Source organism: Rosa rugosa, chromosome 1 (assembly GCF_958449725.1).
Source record: "Rosa rugosa chromosome 1, drRosRugo1.1, whole genome shotgun sequence".
NCBI lineage: Eukaryota > Viridiplantae > Streptophyta > Magnoliopsida > Rosales > Rosaceae > Rosa > Rosa rugosa.
Genome location: NC_084820.1, coordinates 10,940,112 through 10,961,048, shown reverse-complemented (window position 1 = coordinate 10,961,048; position 20,937 = coordinate 10,940,112). Strand labels below are relative to the sequence as shown.

At 38.3% G+C, this 20,937-nt stretch overlaps 4 protein-coding genes across 5 annotated transcripts; 1 reads left to right on the top strand and 3 right to left on the bottom strand.

Moving 5' to 3' along the window:
* Positions 1-4,156: 4,156 nt before the first annotated feature.
* LOC133717075 (cytochrome P450 84A1) lies at positions 4,157-6,454 on the top strand. Its single transcript, XM_062143711.1, has 2 exons — positions 4,157-5,168; positions 5,538-6,454. Exons 1-2 carry the CDS (start codon positions 4,239-4,241, stop codon positions 6,156-6,158), a joined length of 1,551 nt encoding a protein of 516 aa, XP_061999695.1. The 5' UTR covers positions 4,157-4,238; the 3' UTR covers positions 6,159-6,454.
* A 1,266-nt stretch (positions 6,455-7,720) lies between these two features.
* On the bottom strand, positions 7,721-11,248 carry LOC133717063 (protein FMP32, mitochondrial). 2 transcript variants are annotated; one of them, XM_062143703.1, is made up of 8 exons: positions 10,959-11,248; positions 10,577-10,844; positions 10,319-10,450; positions 10,164-10,223; positions 8,457-8,533; positions 8,307-8,363; positions 8,135-8,201; positions 7,721-8,048 (listed from the first exon to the last, which is right to left on the bottom strand). In XM_062143703.1, exons 2-8 carry the CDS (start codon positions 10,751-10,753, stop codon positions 7,929-7,931), a joined length of 690 nt encoding a protein of 229 aa, XP_061999687.1. In that variant the 5' UTR covers positions 10,754-10,844; positions 10,959-11,248; the 3' UTR covers positions 7,721-7,928. The 2 variants fall into 2 exon arrangements, with proteins under 2 accessions (XP_061999687.1, XP_061999678.1); XM_062143694.1 differs by having other exon boundaries at positions 10,577-10,787; positions 10,959-11,246.
* A 1,421-nt stretch (positions 11,249-12,669) lies between these two features.
* LOC133727202 (uncharacterized) lies at positions 12,670-15,079 on the bottom strand. The gene is made up of 5 exons (XM_062154818.1): positions 14,884-15,079; positions 14,165-14,337; positions 13,624-13,699; positions 13,270-13,339; positions 12,670-13,158 (listed from the first exon to the last, which is right to left on the bottom strand). Exons 1-5 carry the CDS (start codon positions 15,035-15,037, stop codon positions 13,038-13,040), a joined length of 594 nt encoding a protein of 197 aa, XP_062010802.1. The 5' UTR covers positions 15,038-15,079; the 3' UTR covers positions 12,670-13,037.
* An 801-nt stretch (positions 15,080-15,880) lies between these two features.
* LOC133717052 (uncharacterized) lies at positions 15,881-20,884 on the bottom strand. Its single transcript, XM_062143685.1, has 15 exons — positions 20,461-20,884; positions 20,224-20,305; positions 19,566-20,135; positions 19,168-19,333; positions 18,908-19,060; positions 18,604-18,701; positions 18,375-18,466; positions 17,826-17,896; positions 17,588-17,723; positions 17,212-17,271; positions 17,030-17,112; positions 16,883-16,959; positions 16,673-16,743; positions 16,441-16,498; positions 15,881-16,257 (listed from the first exon to the last, which is right to left on the bottom strand). The coding sequence occupies exons 1-15, from the start codon at positions 20,691-20,693 to the stop codon at positions 16,135-16,137; spliced, it is 2,073 nt and encodes a 690-aa protein (XP_061999669.1). The 5' UTR covers positions 20,694-20,884; the 3' UTR covers positions 15,881-16,134.
* Positions 20,885-20,937: the final 53 nt, after the last annotated feature.

Here is a 20,937-nt window from a genome sequence, read left to right as displayed (position 1 = left end):
GTGCTATGGGTCAAGGTCCCTTTAGAAAATATGGAGAATATGTTTTCTCACTTGACCACCGAACACATTTTTAAATTTAAAAAATACCATCTCATTTTCTTATTTTTGTTTTTAAAAGTCATTTTTTAAAAATTATTTTTCAAAAACGTTACCGAACAAACCCTTAAGTGTTTCTCTTCCTTTTGCTCTATTTCTATCTTCTTTTTATTCCTTTTCCATTTCTCTTTCTTTTTGCTAGTTTCATTGATTTTTGAAAGTATGTTCCAGATAAACCCTATAGCTATCCCACACTTGCATAGTTTACCGTGTTACCACGTATGTCGACCGGTGAGCCATTAATTTGATAGATCATCGACTTTATTTCAGAAGTTTTTTTTTTTTTTAGGAGACTTTATTTCAGAAGTTGGACATTAGCAGAACACGTACATTTTGGCCGGTGATCCATTAATTTGATAGATCATCGACTTTATTTCGGAAGTTGGACATTAACAGAACACAGTAATATCACGTACATTACATCTCGATCAGCCGAAAAGGACCCATAACACGCTTGCGTCATATGACTCAGCAACTTCTCAGGATAGTAATGCACTGATGCCCCAATGTGGATGTCCACTCTTCCATCATCGATCTAATATATATCACATTGCATCTCGATCTGTTTCCAGTATTTGTGGTTCTGAATCCATCAACTAATCATGCATAGTTTAAACCGGTGCACTTTTAGGTTAATCACTTGTTAATCAATAGCCAACTGTACGTAAAGAGTAAAATTTAAGAAACTTTTTTTTGTTACTATCATAGTATCATACATCGTCTGTTTGTTGTCTTTACTATTATAATCCGAGTGTGATACACATTGATTATGGATAAATAGATTAATATGCCAGAAATTAAATATGTTATATTCACTATTATAATCCCAGTGTGATTGACATTAATAATGGATTAATACTATTAGTCTTATACCTTATACAGTAACAACACTTCTAAGTGAGAAATTTTTCAGTCTTGACATGGTTTGACGCTCCAATAAAATTTTAACACCTGGATTTTTAATTGAAACCATAATTTCTTCTTTTGTGGTGAAAAGTCATTTTTGGGTCTTCTACCATTGCCTCTGTTGTCTTCCTCTCAAAGTTGTTCGCTTTCTCACAGACCTGCTGGAGTATCACTCACTGATCCAGTCCATCATTCAAATCTTGCCGAAACAGAAAAAGGTCATGCAAGTCAGTAGACGAAAATCTCCAATTAACAACTGGCATGGAGTCCATTTTTGATAACATTGCATCTAGATGCCTCTACGAGGTGATAGATCGTGTCCTTGAAGATGAAAAAACCAGCGGCGGATTATAACAAGATCGAAAAGAGCAATAGCATTAGCATGAGAGTCGAAATAAGTAGCAAGAAGGCCCGAAAGCTCATTGAGAAGACTCTGAAAGTTGCAGACTCTCCCAAAAGAAAACTTTCGCTTTCTGATATTTTGTATAGAGATCAAAACCATGCTATAGCTATCTAGCTTTTAGCTATCAAATATATAAATCCCAGACTCGTGTATCAATTCTTGGTGTTCATTAATAATTTGACAAACCAAAATAAAATTTTAATTACAAAGACTTATCTCAAAGCTTCAAGAATCCCATTAATCAATGCAATATATGTGAGATTTTAATTGTAATTGACCCAAGCAATAGGATTATACAAGTTGCTGAAGTATTGTGGTCGTGGTCCTAAATACAAAACTGGGCTCAACTTTATACGATGATGAATTTGCAGAAGATGAAGATGACGGAGATGAACATTTGCAGAAGTTTAAAAGGACCCAGAATAGTCTTTTCATGAGACAACTAAAATAATGATATAGAATTAATAAAACAGAAAGCCAGGTGTTAAAATTTCATTGGAAGGACAAACCAAATTAAGTGGGTAAATATCAAATCAAATCACATAATCCAGGAATTGTTAACAAATGATGTTATGGTGATGCTAAAACACGCAAAACCCAATCTCTTGTTATTATTTTATCTTGGATTTCAAGTATGAATGTTCTTTTAATTCTGTCACAACGTATCACATTAAACATATTACAATTAGGGGTTTTCTTTGTCTTGTGGGAAGTGACAAAAGTAGATTAATTTTTAGAAAAAAAAGAAAGAGAAAAGAAATTAGTTGAAATGGTGAAATGGAACCGTCAATGGCTGGAATATATAACCTCAGACAGCTATAGCGTATACCTATAAGGTCAGACATCAAATCTTTCACCTTCACTTTGGCTTACGAACTTCTATTTCAACCCTTAAACACACATTGCATGATTCAATTTGAGAGAAGAACTATAATTAATTAGGTAGCTGATTGTGCTGTTACATAAAAAGACAATAAAAAACCTTAAAACAAAGAAACAAACCCAAGATTTGCTCTCCAAGCAATCCTTTAATTAATTGTTTATCATTTAAGGATCACAACTATATATAAAGAAGATTCAATAAATTATCTACTTTAAAAGGAGGGCCTGTCTGGGGTACCTATATTTGCACTTGAAATCTTACTCGAATTATTTTATAATGATGAGCAATAAGGTATGGAAAGGATGGCTGTGCAATGATCAAGTGCTTTTCCCTTGTTTATTAATTTGGAGGTTTTTTTTTTAAATTGAAGTTACTAGTACAAGTATTATACTGTTTTCACCACATTATGATCTACTGAGGATTTTTAGAATAAAAACTTCATGAAAACTTTCTAATCAACGGTTGTGAGACCAATTTTTCAATTACATTTCGGCAAATTAACCATTAGATATTCGAGTATGCATAAGTACATCATTTTTGAAAATTTTATTATAGATTACTAATAGTTAATGTATTGAATTAGATCAAATCAATGGATTAACCAAATCTGTCAAACCTGAACATTTCATGTTCATAAATGATAAATCACAATTATGAATGCCTTTACAATATTGAAAAATTATAGAAATGATTTATTCATGAATATCTATACATCTAACAGTTGATTTGTCGAAATGTCATTGAAAAGTGGATCTCACAACCGTTGATTAGAAAATCCTCATGAAATCCTTATTTTAATAGTTCTCATTAGAGTCCCACCCAGAAAAATATATATGTATTATAATGAACTTATATGTGACAAAAGTCCACAAAAACAGCATGTTTTTTCAATGGCGTAAATCAAATTACAAGCAATTCTGGGCTTTTTGATCAATGGTGTTTTGGGTTTCAATGGCGTAAATCAAATTACAAGCAATTATAGGCTTTTCGATCAATGGTGTTTCCTTGCGTAAACCTATCTAGCTAGTTACTATTGCTGTTCATCTTTCTTTTGGGTAGACGTTAATCTAAGTGAGTTCTTACATTAATCTAAATTAGGACAAATTATTTCAAGACGTTTTGGAGGAGTATTTATTTATTTTTTACATTTTTTAAACTCATAAATTTGATTACTTCTGTAAGCTTGGTTTCGTATTTTGCTAATATGCTTTCAGGGTACGTAATAGTTTTTTCATTTTACTTTATAAGAAGTGAATCAAAATCTTCTAAAAAAATAATAAAAAAATAAAAAATAAGTGAATAAAAATCCACAACTCAACTAGTCTAACCATTAGGTGTACTATGTATCTATCATGTAAATACGTAATTATTTGGTGCAACAATGTATTGTCTAATCAGGGACGTAAGGAAACGCTAAAAAGGCTTAGAACTATCAAACTGTATATGAAAGTGAGAGCGTTGGTACGTGCGTATTCGGATGCATCTAAGGCTCAAAGATTCAAAACTAGTAGAAAAGCAAAAATTCTTCTATATACGGCGGTGCAAGTCCACATACACCAATTATGCAATCTCAGCTGTCCATGGATCCGTTATTTATCACTCAAAATCATTGGGTGCGTATATCTTCACGAAGACTCTCCAGTAGAAAAAACGATAAATATTGTACTGAAATAATTCCATTAACCTTGAATTTTGTCCGGACCAAATCCAAATTTTTGCAGTATGTCCCACAGTTCTACTTATATTGAAACGACATCCCCCCTTCACACCATACAATTATTAAACTTTCATAAAAGAAATCTTTTGAGTCGTAGAAGATTTTTCAAACAGCACCCCCACAAACTTGTATATAAGACACCCTGATATCTTTCCCAACTTAGCAACATTATTGAGTTGCACCAGTTTCGCGCACACATTCATTTCTTTCTGGGGTGTTCAAAATCTAAAACCATGGACTCTCTTATACAACAAGCCTTACAACAACCCGCTCCTATTGCGCTCCTTTCCATCATCCCTGTTCTATTTCTCCTCGGTGTACTTTTCAGGTCCCGACGGCACTTACCTTATCCGCCGGGACCTAAGGGTCTGCCCATCATCGGCAACATGCTGATGATGGACCAGATAACCCACCGCGGCCTGGCCAAACTAGCCAAACAGTACGGCGGCATCTTCCACCTCCGCATGGGGTTCTTGCACATGGTGGCTGTCTCGAGCGCTGACGTCGCTCGGCAGGTTCTTCAAGTACAAGACAACATTTTCTCGAACCGACCGGCGACCATCGCCATCAGCTACCTAACCTACGACCGCGCCGACATGGCCTTCGCTCACTATGGACCCTTTTGGCGCCAGATGCGTAAGCTGTGCGTGATGAAACTCTTCAGCCGCAAAAGAGCCGAGTCGTGGGAGTCCGTGAGGGACGAGGTCGACACGGCCGTGAGGACCGTGGCGGCCAACACCGGCTCGGCCGTCAACATCGGGGAGCTGGTGTTTTCGCTCACGAAGAATATTATTTACAGGGCTGCGTTTGGGACCAGCTCGAATGAAGGGCAGGACGAGTTCATTGGGATACTGCAGGAATTTTCCAAGTTGTTTGGGGCATTCAATATTGCGGATTTCATTCCCTGTCTCGGGTGGGTCGACCCGCAAGGGCTTAACAACAGGTTAGCTAAGGCTCGTGAGTCGCTGGACAAGTTCATCGACACCATCATAGACGACCACTTGCAGAAGAAGAAAAAGACGGGGAGTTTGGATGAAGGTGAAACTGACATGGTGGATGACTTGTTAGCGTTTTACAGTGAAGAGGCAAAAGTGAATGAGTCGGAGGATAATTTACAAAACGCCATCAAACTTACCAGAGATAACATCAAAGCCATCATCATGGTAAATTATTCACATCTCGATCTTCTCTATAGCTTTTGTTTGTTTTACTTGTTAAATTCGAATATCATAAAATGATACGAGCTAAAATAATCTAATATATTATGTTACAGAATGAGAGTTAAAATTATTATTGAGAAAAAGTAATTTGAAGTAATCCACCTACAAAAATACTTTCTTAAAATGAAGTATATTAAAATGACACTTTTAGACAGAAGACATTACGTTCTTAATTAAGTTTCAGATACGATGATATAGTATTTATATCATATCTTAAATGGAAATTTTGGTGAGAACTTTATGTCGACCTAATTAACCTTTAACATGCCGGATAGCTAGGTTTATTAGCTAATTAGTGTGAATTACGTGCAGGACGTGATGTTTGGCGGGACAGAGACGGTGGCTTCGGCGATAGAGTGGGCCATGTCCGAGCTAATGAGAAGTCCAGAAGATCTAAAGAAGGTCCAACAGGAGCTCGCTGATGTTGTGGGCCTAGACCGCAGGATCGAAGAGAGCGACTTCGAGAAGCTGACTTACCTAAAATGCGCACTCAAAGAGACACTCCGGCTGCACCCGCCGATCCCTCTCCTCCTTCACGAGACGTCGGAGGACGCGGAGGTCGCCGGCTACAGCATCCCTAAGAAGTCACGCGTGATGATCAACGCCTGGGCGATTGGGCGTGACAAGGACTCATGGGAAGACGCCGAGAGTTTCAAGCCCTCGAGGTTTCTCAAGGAAGGAGTTCCGGACTTCAAGGGGAGTAACTTCGAGTTCATTCCGTTCGGGTCGGGTCGGAGGTCGTGCCCGGGGATGCAGCTGGGGCTGTACGCGCTGGAGCTGGCGGTGGGCCACTTGCTTCATTGTTTCAGTTGGGAGTTGCCTGATGGGATGAAACCTAGTGAGCTTGAAATGAACGACGTGTTTGGACTCACGGCGCCGAGAGCAAGTCGACTCGTCGCCGTACCGACAAAAAGGGTCGTGTGTCCACTCTGAGGAAGAGTCTGAGTAACGAGTTCAATGTCAAGTATACATACGACCAAGACGTCGGAAAAGGTAAATTGTATGGTTTACTATATTAAATATTTTGGGAAGAACCCAGAAAAAAAAAATAATGTAATAGGAACAACAGGAAAAAAGGGGATTTGAATTCTCTTCCATTGTGTATAGACACTCGTTTTCATTTGTTTCTTGTGGAAAATTGTCTTGGATTTTCATCTATTTTTGTTCTTTTTTCCTTACTTTTGCTATTGTATTCAAAATGTCAAATAAAGAGATATTGATTTTTGTCATAGTGGGAAAAAAATAGTCGCACTTATATTTGCCGATAGTTAAAGAAGGAATAATCGAACTCCGGCTTTTGTAAACGCTTTAGAGCGACATTATTTGACTGAAAACAAAAGAGAGAATCGAACTAGGATTTTTGTAAAATGCGTTTAACCACTAAATGTACAAGGTGTAGTGGAGAGCTTTGTATGTTACTTTTTTATGATACATAAAGGAGCTCATTACACGCCCGCATAATACTTGTGGCAAAAGTGAGTGCAGGAAGTGTTGTAATGCGCCTTTGAGTTAGCACTTAGCAAGTACTACCGGCATGGCATGTGTGCTTGTACAAATCAAAAGTTTGAAATTTTAGGTTGGGATGTATGTACTGAGGACGACCCGAGGCCTGTCACTCGTTTTATGGCCATTTTATATTGGTATCTTATGATCAGGGATGATAAGAAGAAGATTGTGGGATATATTGTAAAGCTATGCGGCTCCATCAAAGACTTCCCATCTTCAACAACTTGGTAAAATGGACGACAGAGGTTATGGGGACCTTTCATGTAATCTAATCAGTGTCTTTTTTGGTTATATATGGAAACTGCAGGAGAGAAAGACTTGCGTGGGGCACCCGCACCGCCACGTGGTGCGGCAGACCAATCACTGCCAAGCAAGGGAGTCTTTTGGGTATTGTACATTTAGAGAATAGGGGCAGTTTCAGAAAAAAATTTCTTTTTTATGATTGAGTGGTCCTAAAGCCATGTGGTGGGAAAACCCCCACCTAAGAATTTCTCAACTGCAGGATCCACAAAATGCATACTTATTATGAAGTTGGTGCTTTACCCTCAAGGCCTCAAGTATATAAAGGACCCGCTCTTTGATGTGGGAGTTTCAGCTTGAGATTTGAGAGAGTTGAAGTGGCAATGGAGCGGGATTGTGATTGGAGACTTATCCATATCCAAAGCCATTACCTACTCCCTCCAATATATTATCTGGTTTATCTCCAAATAAACAATAAATAGGATGAAAACAAAATATATATAGCACCCAGATTAGACTTGTAAAGGTCAAAACTTTAGTAGATGTGAATGGGAGGATACATGACAATATGACCTGTATTAGCTCGGTGACTACACCAGCGCAGTTTCTTGTACTTATGTCTAAAACTAAATTGATAAACGTAAGCGTTGCATCATATTTGCGTAATGAACCTCATCTGAGAGCCATGAGTCGACACTGTTGATTACCCATACAGTCAGATTTTTAGGAATATAAAATAGAGGAAGAAATGAGTGGCAAATGAGTATGGGCTTAAGGTAACTGAAAACTCTTCCTTAAGCCCCATTGACGATGATTTACTTGCATTATCATTCATGTCTTTAGCATATTTCTTAAAAATACAACAACTGCTTGATTGCTTGAAAAGGTTACTGAAAAGAATGAACCTTTCCATAGTTTCCCCTATTGGGTTTGTCACCAGTAACTATGGAACAAAGTTTACATCAAGATACGTAGTACAGCAAGACCAACAGCAGATATGGAGACAAGTGTACCTATGCAGTATTTTATGACATCATATTTTGCGGCTTCCACTTGTGCACGCAAAGCATGAATTTCCTGATAGTGATGCAAAAGTAACGTTTAGAAAAGAATGTTGTCTACCCCTGGTTCAATTGAATGAATATTTCACACCAAATTCTTACCCGATCAAGTTTGTTAGTAAGGTTATTGGTTTCAGCATTCTGATTTGCTAGCTCTTCCCGTATCCTCCTGTAAATGATAACCATTATAGTGGACGAGGAGAATGAAAATCATGACACCAAAACAGAGGTTTTGACAATCTCAGACAATAAGAAATGTTATGTAGTCACTTACCCCCTTTCAAGATTCAAGTCCAACCTTTGCCCTGCAGTAACTTTGTCGATTTCATACCTGCATTTGCATAGTGAAGAACATTATAAAGCAAACAAAGTTTCACATGGAAGCAGACAGAAAATCAGAGAAAAATAACAGCATCCACCAGACCTCAATTCATTGCGCATCTTCTCTATATCATTCCGAAGTTTTTCAGTCTCGTGTTGCAACAAAGAAAAGTGGTGTCCCTGCATAACATCTTTTTCAGTAAAATTACCAGCAGAAGCTAGCCCACAAACTAATACATTCCTATCTCGGTGGGATTGCTTAGATGATTGTATCAGCACTGAGACACTCTAGAATAGTTCGCAAGGAATTCTTACACAGGACCATCAACAGATGAAAGTCACTCCATCGAAGAAGATTCACCACTATCAATGTTTTTCTTTATTATGTTCATTCCAGTAAATATGGCAAGAAAGGGAAAGAGGGATACAGATATGGCTGTCATTTGACGGATCATAAGTAACAAGAACTAAGAGAATTTGTCTAAGCTGATTCCAGCATCCAGACCAATTTAAATATACTGAATTAGTATCAGGTGCAAGCAAGTATAGCTAAAGATCCTTGGAATAAATTGAAATTCAATTTCATCTGAAGTTGCTTCTTATTGGGTTGTTTAAGGCGCCGCAATGCTGGAGTGCATGTGAACTCACCAGAATCTTTTTAGTTCAACAGTCCAGTAAATTAAAACAAGGGATATTAAATGCTACATTTCCCAAATCAAGGCCTTTCCGGTCCTTAGTAACCAATATACAAAATTCAAACCAAATTGATGACTGAAAACCTCAGCAATTGGCTTATAGATGGAAGGCATGATCAAGAATCAGGAAGAAACGCTACAAAACACCGAATGGCAATTTGCCAATTTTGTAGAAGATAACGTGACATTGAAAACCCAATTTGAAAAATCACCAAAACATTAATAAAACCAAATTTATGACTGAGAACATCAAAGTTGGGCGAACAAAATCCAAATCAAAAGCACACTTGACCTTGGAATAGCCACCAATTAGGTACTTGGACACTATTAAACATATAAAGGAAGGTGATTCAGGTATCGAGAGTATGAGAAACCATGATCTGGGGCCAAATCACTCATCATAAAGCTCTTTCTCTACCTCTCTCTCACAGTTAAAGGGTGTGGTGCTGGATCATATTTCCAGTAAAATCAATATTTCAGATAACTCCAAACTCTAAACGAGAAGCACTACATTCATATAAGCTGATATGTGACGCATTAGGTTCATAAGTTCTGATGTCAAAAGGAGCTTAGAAACAATATATCCCATTGAAACCCAAAATGCGTCCGGATTGGCATAGACTTGAGCTGGGCACATATTTCATGAAAATTACCATCTTCTGTAACTCAAAATTTGATAGGAGACGCTCAAAACTCAGGTGAGCAGATGTTAACAGGAAGCTTAGAAAAAACATCAAAGCTTGAAACCCAAAAATACAGTTCAGATTGGCATACCACCAATAAGTTGGTGATCACTAATTCACTATACACAAGACATGCAAAAGAATGAAAAATCAGTTGTGAGTAATCACATAGTTTAATCCAGAACTGCCCACAAGTATCATGTTCGCATGGAAAACAACATTCAAATTTGAAACGGCAACAGGAAGCAAAATAAGAAAACCACATTTTTAGCCTCTCATAATCAACATAACTTTACTGGGGGCAATTTTTTTTGTTTAACCAGTATGACGAAAACAGAAAAAGGGCATTCAGCTTTACCAAAACAAAAGAAGATTGTAAAATACAATACTCAAGCCCATGTTAGCAACTGATACTAAAGAGCTAGAATCTACCTGTGAACTTTGAACTTCGGATTTGAATTTGGACAAGTTTGAGTCCTGGATCATCTCATTCTATTCACACAATACACACCACACCAATTAGCAAAACTGAGGGCATAGGTATAAAAAGATGTGCAGGAAAGTCACAGTAAACACAAAGTCCTTACTTTCTGCTGCTCTGCCTTGGAAACAAACGACTGAGACACATTCTCCAAGCTGTCATTCAAAACTTCAGTGATGGCAGCTGTTATGGCCTCGGCGTGCTTGGAGGGCACCCCTTGCCCCTCTAATCTCCTAACCTAAATGCAAATGCACCACATAATTAGCACCAACCATAACCTCTTCAATTAGTTAACACCCTGATTACGAAAATGACTTTCAGATATATTGAACAAGAGAAAAGCAATGTGAATGATGATGATTACCAAAGCTAATGTGTCAACAAGAAAAAGGCGCTTTCCATTAGTAGATTTGACAAGCTCGGAGGAAATGAGCCTGCAATCCAAATGCCTGTGCGGCAAACTCGGAGAAATCAGTTTGGAACCGCCGAGAGCTCCGAACCCGGATTGGGCGACCCGTTTACACGCCGCAGCGGCGGCCATTCCGATTTCAACTTGGTTTCCGCCGCTGACCAAACTTAAAATCCCCAATACACAAAACTTGCCGTCAATTGGGTCAATAGCAAATTACAATCTATAACAAAATCATAAACGGTTCTTACCAAAAAAAAAAAAAATCATAAACGGAATAGAAAACAAAGATTCCAACTTGCGAAAAAGATAGATGAATGAAGATTGAACAACGTACACGTTGGCCAAAACGAAGAGAGATCGCAGTGATTTGGGCTTCAGCTGGGAAATGAAAACGAGATTGTATTGGTTCTTGAGCTACTTTTCCTCCTCGGGAATAGCGAAAATGTTGGGTTGCTTCGTCGAGCTTGTTTGACGCTTCAGGCTGTGTTTGAAATGGGTTTGGCCTTGGCTTTTGGTTTCCTGCTTTGTTATTACTAGTCTTCTATTTTCTGATGACAAGGCTTTCTTGATTTAGCAGGTTGTGAAACTCATTGCAATCTACCGTGCCTCCAGGGGATTTTGATTTCATTGAATCATTGGTTTTGGTCAAAGAGAGACTCCATTACCCCACGTTTAAGAAAACAAAATTAGATTTTGAATAAGGATCTTTAATTCTGATATGAAAGAGAAAAGAGGAATATCTCATGTTTTTAATTTCGATATTGGAAAAATAGTGACCAGAGTATAGAGTGTTTTGGTGTATGAAGACTAAAGATGTTGGTATTTGGCCGAGTTACGATTTTGACAAAGTTTTACCGTTTTAATCTGATAAAACCTTTATTTTCAGTACATTCCCATTAAAAAAAAAATCTAAGATTTATATTCCAAGATCAAATGATTATGGCGATTATGGCAAAGTGTATTTTATTTTTTATTTTTTTTGAGAATATCTAATCCTTCAAAGTTTGAAACCCTAATATATTTGGAGTAATGTTTTGTTTGCAAGTTACATCGCACGTTCTAATTGGTTTGTAGATGTAACAGACACCAAAGTCCTTACCACAATGAGCACGCAATACATCATGGGTGTGCGGGTGCGCACGTAACTGCATGATGTCGTGAATTTAGGAGAATGTGATGCGCTTCTGATTTTATCAACTCAAATCTTTCAAGAATCAGAGAGGGCATTGAACAGAACTAAAAGAAGAGAAGTGCAACTATGCAAGAAACAAATTTGAGGAGCATCTAACCAACAACAGAATCTTATTTCACAAATAGCAACATAAGCTCCTCTTTATTTTATCATAATGTGGTGGAGAAACAGAAACTTGTTAAAGCATCCCAAGAGCTTGTTTCCAATAACATAAGAAGTATAGACATCATAAATTGCATACTTGATCTCCTCATCTGAGAAAACTATGGCATCCCAGTTCGGTTCCTGAGAAGTCGACGATCCACTTCCCCCTAACGTTGCTAGTGGCTCGATAGCCATGCCAACTTCACCCGCCAACTCCACCAGGCTGCTCTTCTCCAATATCGGTTTCTTCAGAACCCTAGTAGCCAAATGACCAATGTCAACACCTGTCTTACATCTATGATCAAGCAGATACTGCTGATAATTAGAATGAAGTTTCGATGTCATTCCCTTACCCACAAAGCAGATAGTGTTGTCAGAGAGAAGTTGTTGCAAAAAAATGTCACGTATCTGCTTATATGAATGTAGTGCTTATATGATTATGTAACTGATGAAAGAATGTTCATATATAGGATGCTGCGTTTGGTGAATTTATTAAGATTTAATTAGATGCATATTACGTATCTAGATCGCCGAGTCTGTTGGTGTTTGGATAATTAATCACAAAGAATTTTGATGATTATATATTATGAACCTATGCCATTTTTCCTGATGCATAATTAAAGTAATCAACCTCACCCCCATATCAATAGCTACTGGACAGTGGAAAGTCATCAGTCCTTCGATGATGAATCACATCAAGTAACTTAAATAAAAGATTAAAGACTGTGACAAGGATAGTTATTATAACCATTTAATTTCCGATCACACACTTCGTTTTTCTGGCAACATATTTTTTCTTCACAACAGTATCAATAACAATAGCAGCAAATAGAACAAAATTTGGATAATAATACATCAGAGACCCCTCTTGTTACCCATCCTCTCCACAGCCAGATGAATAACAATCGTCCTCGATTATTTTTCAAACAGTTGCAATAAATAAAGTCCCTCCAGGTCTAGCAGCTACACTAACATTCCTATTGCTCCAATTAAAATCTTGACCAAGCATAGGAACAAAGTCGACGCCTGCTTCTTGAGTACTTTTTACTCATTCATTTGATATTTCGGGAAGACATCTTACTTTGGTCGCCCTCTGTAGGGGTACAAAATATCAGAAACACTTTCTTTCATGTAGTTCCCAACTTTACCCATGTTCTTCCAAACCCCTGATGCGACAAGATCTGCATTTCTTGAAAACCTACACAATTATTGACAATATCAGGAAATGCCAGACAACCCTTACACATCAGGTATATAGTTTCGGAGAGACTAAGACTTAATGAGTTGAATACTCGAATTATATGCTTGCCTGGTCAAGAAATCACTCCCTGCAGATTGAATGGGTTTAGGTCTCTGAGGTTGACGGACTACGCGAGCATCTAGAAGATCAAAACAAAATCACAAGGGATGATTAGATGGGCGGAAATGACTACTTAACTTCAAAACCACACTAAACTCAGGACACAACTATAACTGAATTTTAGAAACCAAATATTATAGATCCTGCATCTTAACCAATCTGAAATTCTGAACATCTCTTGAATTTATACTAGTAACTAGCAGAACTAAGCTTAGTTCAGTGTGAAGGCAAATCGCTATAAGGAATACCTAGAAAGGGAAAGACATCAGAAAACAGACAGGTCAACAAAATTCTTTTCCTTACCGTCTTTGTTGAGAGCATGAGCAGCAGTAGGAGCGACAGCAGGTGCACTAGTATGAGCTTTTTTGCCAACCAAAAACTGCAGGTGACTCATTTCAGTCAGAATGCTTGGCTCAGTGAGAAAATGACACAAATTAAGGTGGGCAGAAAGAGTAACAAGAAAAGTGCTAAGAAATTTAATGCGCCCAGATATTCAACTTGCCACTTGGCCCATATTACTTCCTGGATTTGGAAAACACACATTAATTCAACTCCAAAATGCACCAAAAGTTGACAAGTCAAAATCTCATAGTTCATTATTATTCAGTTTATTGAGATCTCATATAAGATGATCTCAGAATGAAAACTTAAACCAGTGAAACTAATAAGTCAATCCAATTAACTATTTGATGAAATGAAGCTGAACTGCAAAGCTCAATGCAATAAATTCAAGTCAATACCCTGCTCCCATCCCATATTAGCATATGATAAAATGTTTTGCTGTGTGAGTACGTGCGTGTGTAAAAATGAGAGAGAGAGAGAGAGAGAGAGAGAGAGATTTAACCTCCAGGCCAACACAAACAGGCAATTCTTTTGCCGTTCGCTTATCACCGGAAGACTCTTTTCCAATTTGATCCAAGAAGACCGAGTACCCGGCACAGGCATAATAAAAATCTTTAAGATGTCGCTCATCTTTAGAAGCATCGGCCTTGGATTCTTCAACTATTGAGTTAGGCACTGGTCACCATAATCTACATATTAGTATGTAGTACCACACAACTTCAATAAAAGAATTTCCACTGGCAAACAAAAGCCCCAAGGAAAAAGATATGGTCCTCAAATCAAAATTCCAAAGATTAATCCTTTATACGAAAAGCCAAAAAATGAACACTCGGCGTTTTCCTAGGCTAAACTAGAATCACAATGAAAAAAAATGTGGGGTTCTCAAAACTCGCCAAAGATCAATCCTTTACCCGGAACCGACACAAATAGGCGACTGTAGCTCAAAGATGATGATCAATTGGGCTTTTTCTAAGCTCGATTATCATCGAAGACCTGATTACAAGCTCGAGCCTTTAACCTTTTAGCTCAAATTGTTTGAACAAATGGTCCGACTTTGAACCCAAATTCATAACCATATATCAGAATTAACACCCCGAAACCCCAAAATTGATAACCCAACCCTCCCCGCAATTGATCAGAACACAAATTTGTATACTTATTTGATTCAACAGAATCGAGCGAAGAACAAAAGAGAAGGGAGGTGAGGGGAAAGATGTGTACCTTGAGGAAGGGTGCGGGGGATGCCGATGCAGCGAGGATTCTTGGCTTTGGATTGGAGGGCGGAGGAATAGTAAAGGGTGCCTTTGCATGATTTACCCTTCTTTGACATTTTTTTTGGATTCTTGCCGTCGTCTCTGTTTGTATTCATGGCCATGCGCTATGGCGGGTGTGGTGCTGCTCTCTCATTTTGTAATTGTGTAGAAAGCCCCTTTTGCTCGGTCTGCGTCACACTTGGTTACCAAGGTAACAACTGGGGACTGTAATTTTTTGCTTCAACATTTTTTTTTACCTTTCAAAATTTTAGTGCAGTTTGAGAAATTAGGTGGTTTAATTGAAAATATTTATAAATAAATAAATTTGCTGGGTACATTTAGAAATACTCTTCTTTTTTTGACGTTAGGAGGCGCAAATTTTAATTTTTCATTTAATCGGAGGTGAGATAGCAAGTCACCTCAGTTACGTTAGCAAGTTAGTAACACACTTATCCAGTCAGTATTCCGACTGAGTTCCGCGAGTGTATCCCAGCAAAACCGGACTAATCTCCCGTAACAAGTGCACGAATTGAGGGGACTTGCTGGCCACAACTGGTGGAAGTTAGGACTGGATTGCTACACATGATAGACAGCTCAACCAACCTTATCACACCAGGTGATTCGTTTGACGAAACTATTGATTATTAATTTATTTTGTTTGCAACTTTTAGAGTGGTGAAATATGACTGGAAAGTTGTTAGGAGGCACAAATGTGATGAAACTGTCGATTATAAGTTTGGCTGTCACCAAAAAAAACAAAAAAAGTTCATTTTATTTGGCTTGTGAAACTTGAATTCGTTTCCAAGTGTTAGGACCACCTATGAAGGTGTTGGTGCGGTGCTGCTACTGGTAGTAAAGAAAGCTTAAACACATGTCAAGATCATCAGACTTTCCAACCAAATAATTTCCAAATGTGGAAAAAATGTGGTTAACCTAGCAGTAACACATACCAAGATGCTTGGAGATAAAGGCAAGCAAGTAGATTTTTGACTTATTCACATGAAGTTGAAAGGTTTCAGAACTACAATGTCATATATGTACACAAATTTTCACCCTTTTTGGTTCTCTTTCAGTAAGATAAAGAAGACATGAAACTCAATCCAGCTGTGTTCCCCAATGGAAATGCTAAAACTAACTGGAAAGAAAACCACTGAAGCAAGTTAGCTTCCATGAAAAAGATGACTCCACGAATAGACCGGACTTGTTGTAGATAACTGTATTATTGTATGCAAATAGTGCTCTTAAAAACAGGATAATACGACTCCAATTCAAGCATGTCCAGGATCTGCTGTGTGGCCCAAAGATAGGTGGAATGAGCATCAATGACATCAGAAACATCAACCTGCAAACCACGGTAGAATTAAGGTTGGTGAACACTAGATATCGCCCCTCGACCAACCAAATCAGTCGATATCCTCCTCTGGAAGTTGAGTTTTCCATTTAATTTGTTCAAAAAATAGGATCTTAACAAGGATTCATTGAGTGGCCTTAGGATTATAAGATAGAGAAATGAGAGAGAACTTACATTCTCAATTCCTTGAACATCAATCGGTTGGAGTCCAGCTAATCCTCGACTAAGTAAACTGTTCATTAGTGGTCATTAGTTGACATTAAGGAAATCATTCAGAAACAAACTCTCAGCATAATAGAGCTGCAATAAACAAACACTTAACATAATAGAGCCTTTATTCATATCTATAACGTGCACTTCAGGTCTGAATAAAGGCTCTACCAAATCAATTCCTCATTGTGCATACCTAGCGCGGAAAGCAATCCCAAGCATCCAGTCATTTGTAGAGTAAGCATTCACAAATCTTCCAGCCACCATCTGCATATAAAAGTAGATGGTAAAGACAAATTGGACAAAGAAAAAAAAAAAAAAACCATTAAGAAAGATAAATGCAAATGAATAAATACATATGTCTGCAGTGTGCAGTAATGAGAAAAAGAAACAATTTTTCAATCACCTTTCTAGCAGCTTCCCAGTTCTCACCCTTAATAGAGATGGGTGCCCCAAGTAGAACAACTCTTTCAACAAGTTCAGCTGCCAATATTGAGAAATGCATTACGATTATTAATCCATAACAAGAGTAATTAGAAATTATTACACTTACCATCATGTTCGGTCTCAGCCAAACACTGAAGACACTTGAATATTGTTCGTGCTCCAAGTGAGAAACCCACAAGTGTAACAGGCCTGAAATTCATGGAGAACCAAAATAAAAATTACTTTGATTGCTTTTTCAGAAGTTGCTGAAGTGCTGAAATAACGGAATTTTGAAGCGATGATGAGTACCTGTTACCATGAGATCCTTTTAATAAAACATCAGCAAGCAGCTTTCCTGCTTTATCTGACCTGGAAAACAAACAAGATTCTACTCTAGTCATACTCGCAAAAGAAGATAAATCTGAATGTTTTCTTATGAAAGTTCATCAGAAAGTGCTTCCCTACAGACTTATGACATCCTGAATTCTAGCACAGCAAATATATCCAGTAACAAATTTCATGACCATAGCTTTTGGAAATTCCACATGAACCCAAATTCAGGTTGCCTCTTACATAAGACACAGGAGTGAAAAGAGATGGCAATACAAGTAAAAAAAATACTTAAAAGAGAGTCCAACTGACCAACTCTTCGCATTTAACAACTATATTTAAGGCAGAAAAGGACCTGTCTACAGCAATTGACCATTTGCTATCTATAAAATCAGTAGCAGCCAGTAATGTTGCTGGCCAAGCCAGTGCAGTTAAAAGAGTGCTTAACACAGTCATCATTGCACCTTGCTTCATCAAACCCATTGCAATACCTAGACCAAGCATTCACAATGTCAATACTTTGGAGAATTTATCATCTGACCAAATGCTAAATAACAATGGAAGCCATGGGATCCAAAATCCAAACTAATTACTTGAAGTAAGCCAGTCCTGAATGGCAGTGCTCACTGCAATTAGATTCTTAGACTCCCAGAGCACGGCATACCTGTACATTTGTTAAGCTCATTAAAAATAAAGATATCCTTATGATAGTGCCTTAATGCATAGGCTGCAACATGCAAATGAACTTAAGAGTACATGCAAAATGAAGCAGACATTAAAGATATTATATCCTTTAGCACATAAGAAAGACCTCATAAAAATAACGTGATTGTGTAGTAAAATCAGAAACACCCATCAAGTACTTGAAACATATATAAGCCCATCAGTGTACGATTAGGGAAAAAGGGAGGGGGGGATCAACCATTCTGTTTGGCTGGGGGAGGGTAATGTCTTTGCTTTCCTTCTTCTTAAAGTGCATAGAAAGTAGAGGGAAATAGGTGAAAGGGATTCTTTTTCTCTCTCAACTACTTCTCTGGAACTTAATCAATACTGAAGTGAAATCATGATGGCTAAATGGAATTAATGGATCACATGAGATGTAATGTCAGCTTTTTTGAACATTTATCGAGTAACTTTTGTACCTTTCCAAATTTCCATTCTGTCCCTCCCAAGGCCTCACAAAATCTTCCACATCAAAAACAAATCCTGAGACCAAGATCTCAACTCCTAGTCTCTGACAGATATTTTGAGTAAAATAAATAATTAGTACACACACAAATGGAAGGGGGGGAAGAGAGAGAGGGAGAGAGACCCCTGTGACAGAAAAATATTCAGCAAAAAAAAAATGGAGGTACAAAATAAAAAACTCACGCCTTGGTTGTGATTTTCTCCAATAGCTTTGAACTCAAATTCATCAACACCTCCTGTTCTTCTAGCCATTTTGAACCCTGTCAGTCCAGCTCCAGCAGCTAGGTTCGACAGAGAGTGAAAGTAATCCATAAATTAGTTGACACAAACACAATGCCAACATATCAGCAGTTTGTGGAAGAAACATAATCTAATATATATAGGAAAAATCTAAATAAATCAGAAAGATATATCCTTTCCACAGAAAGACCGATGATTCTAAAATAATCCCCCATCCAAATGTACAAAAATCTAAGCGCCTATTCACCTCCAAATGATGCAGCAACAACAATGGAACCAGCAACAGAACCAGCAGCAGTTGCAGCCGCAGCAAAACCAGTTGCTCCAATTACTGGGATGATAGTGCCCAGTGTTGGAGCTAGGGCACCAAGTCCTGCTGCAATTGCTGGGGCAGCTAATCCTGTGGAATAGTAAAGATGAGAACCATAACCCCTAAAGCTGAGAAAAATGCAGTAGGAATTTAACATTGTACTAACAGTAAACGAACCAACTTTAGGCTTCTCATACCACCAGTTACTGTCAGCAGCACTCCTCCAGTTACTGCAGCTGCACCCACGATACCACGACGCTTCCATTTAGCCCATTTGCTTTTTGGTGACTGAGTTTCTTCTTTTTCTTCTTCATTTTTCAATAAAGCCATTGCAGAGCAAGCAACCATTGTCTCAATAGCTTCCTGCAAAGCAAATTTTTGGAAGAAAAAAGGAACTATAAATCATGACCACAGAAATGAAACTGAAAATTTCTGCTCTCATGTAAGATAGTCATTGATCTTTTCATAGAGTGAAATTGAGGAGATATCTTTTCATATTCACAATATACCTCAGATACTTAACAAATCTAGGCATGTTTCTACCTTAGCACAATTGGAATAAATAAGAGGTTACTCATCGGTTGAGCATAGATACCATTTGTATCCACTTGACATCGAGCCAAGTTGCTAGTAAGCGCAAAGCTACACGATGCCGAGCATCATAACCCTTTCTCCGACGGGTAGACTTTTTGTTGTCTTCACGCCTATCAGCCAGACAAGCAGAAAGAATCTCATACAGAACTGTAATTTTCCTCTCATTACTGAGCATTCTTGCCTCCACAACAGGTTGCTCATCAATGTCACTCTTGGACTTATCAACTGTCTCTTTAACATTAACCATAGTACCACGAATCTCTCGCTGATGTTCCAAAGGCACCTCCGCTGCTTGAACGATCTGTTTCACCTCGGCTGTGACGCTTTTGTCCTGCGAATTTTCCAAAGGCGCATCCGCTGCTTCAGCATTTTGCTTCACCTCCGGTGTGGATAATTTCTCACGGCATTCATGTTCGTATTCAATATGTTTTTCCCTCTTAGACTTAGAAGACTCGGAATCCTGTTCCATGCTACGCGCCATAGCATCAACAGCTCTTGACAAAGCAAGTTCTTGATCTGAATTTTCCGAAGCATTCTTGCCATCACCTTCTTCTGCCAGCAACCTCAAGAACTACAATCGAACTATACTACTAAGCACATATCAAGAAAGAAAATGGAAAATGGAATGCTAATCAAAATGATGCAACAATTAGACTCACTGCTCCAACATGATTACTAGCCGGAGAAGCAGCAGCCGTTTCTTGAAGTCCAGACCATGCTGCAGGATCAATCTCTAGAAACCTATCCACAACAATTTTCAACACTAGATTTCAGGGGGGGGAAATGGCCTAGGTTGATCACAATTCCATAATTCGAATCCCTCAAACATATATCAATTTACTCACAAAATTCGCAACGATCCTCAGCAAAACAGAAATGAAGAATGAAAGATGTACCTAAACACGGGTGGAAGAAGGCCGGAGTTTTCGTTGACCCAAAGCAACGGGTCATCGGAGACGGAGTCGGAACTGCTGCAGCTACTGGCTCGGTCGGCGGCGGTTGAGTCTTCGTGAGTAAGCAACCCCAAGGGGCGAGTCTGGTGGATCTGAGCCTGGTGGAGAGCGAATGCGAACAAAGCTCCGGCGCCGTACCGCTGCGTCGGCGTTAAGAACGACGTCGTCGTGGACATGAGTCGGAATTGAGTTCTGTGATCGTCTGGGGACTCTGAAACGCTGTGTAGAATTGAATCGCTGAAGAAATTGGCAATGTTGATTTGGATTTTCGAGGTTCAAGTTTAACAGAAATTCTTTTGAAATTCTCGTTCGGACCGGACAGTCGGTTTTTATTTCTTTCCTGTTTTGTTTTAATAAGCGCGCAGGCGGCAGGTTTAAGTTTCTCCTTTACTTGAATTAGCTTTTTTTGTTTATTATTTT

Bases quoted from the DNA above. Each gene is read 5' to 3' on its own strand.
- LOC133717063 (XM_062143703.1), bottom strand. From the start codon at position 10,753: ATGGCCGCCGCTGCGGCGTGTAAACGGGTCGCCCAATCCGGGTTCGGA. The intron at 10,224-10,318 runs GTAAGGACTTTG...TTGTGTGAATAG, and splicing joins CCAAGGCAGAGCAGCAGAAA to AATGAGATGATCCAGGACTC. The intron at 8,364-8,456 runs GTCTGGTGGATG...ATGCAAATGCAG, and splicing joins AAGATGCGCAATGAATTGAG to GTATGAAATCGACAAAGTTA.
- LOC133717075 (XM_062143711.1), top strand. From the start codon at position 4,239: ATGGACTCTCTTATACAACAAGCCTTACAACAACCCGCTCCTATTGCG. The intron at 5,169-5,537 runs GTAAATTATTCA...AATTACGTGCAG, and splicing joins ACATCAAAGCCATCATCATG to GACGTGATGTTTGGCGGGAC.
- LOC133717052 (XM_062143685.1), bottom strand. From the start codon at position 20,693: ATGTCCACGACGACGTCGTTCTTAACGCCGACGCAGCGGTACGGCGCC. The intron at 19,334-19,565 runs GTATCTATGCTC...TTTGCTTTGCAG, and splicing joins ATGTCAAGTGGATACAAATG to GAAGCTATTGAGACAATGGT. The intron at 17,113-17,211 runs GTACTCATCATC...CATGAATTTCAG, and splicing joins AAAGGATCTCATGGTAACAG to GCCTGTTACACTTGTGGGTT.
- LOC133727202 (XM_062154818.1), bottom strand. From the start codon at position 15,037: ATGGCCATGAATACAAACAGAGACGACGGCAAGAATCCAAAAAAAATG. The intron at 14,338-14,883 runs GTACACATCTTT...TATGGTGACCAG, and splicing joins CCCCCGCACCCTTCCTCAAG to TGCCTAACTCAATAGTTGAA. The intron at 13,159-13,269 runs GCAAGCATATAA...ATAATTGTGTAG, and splicing joins GGGAGTGATTTCTTGACCAG to GTTTTCAAGAAATGCAGATC.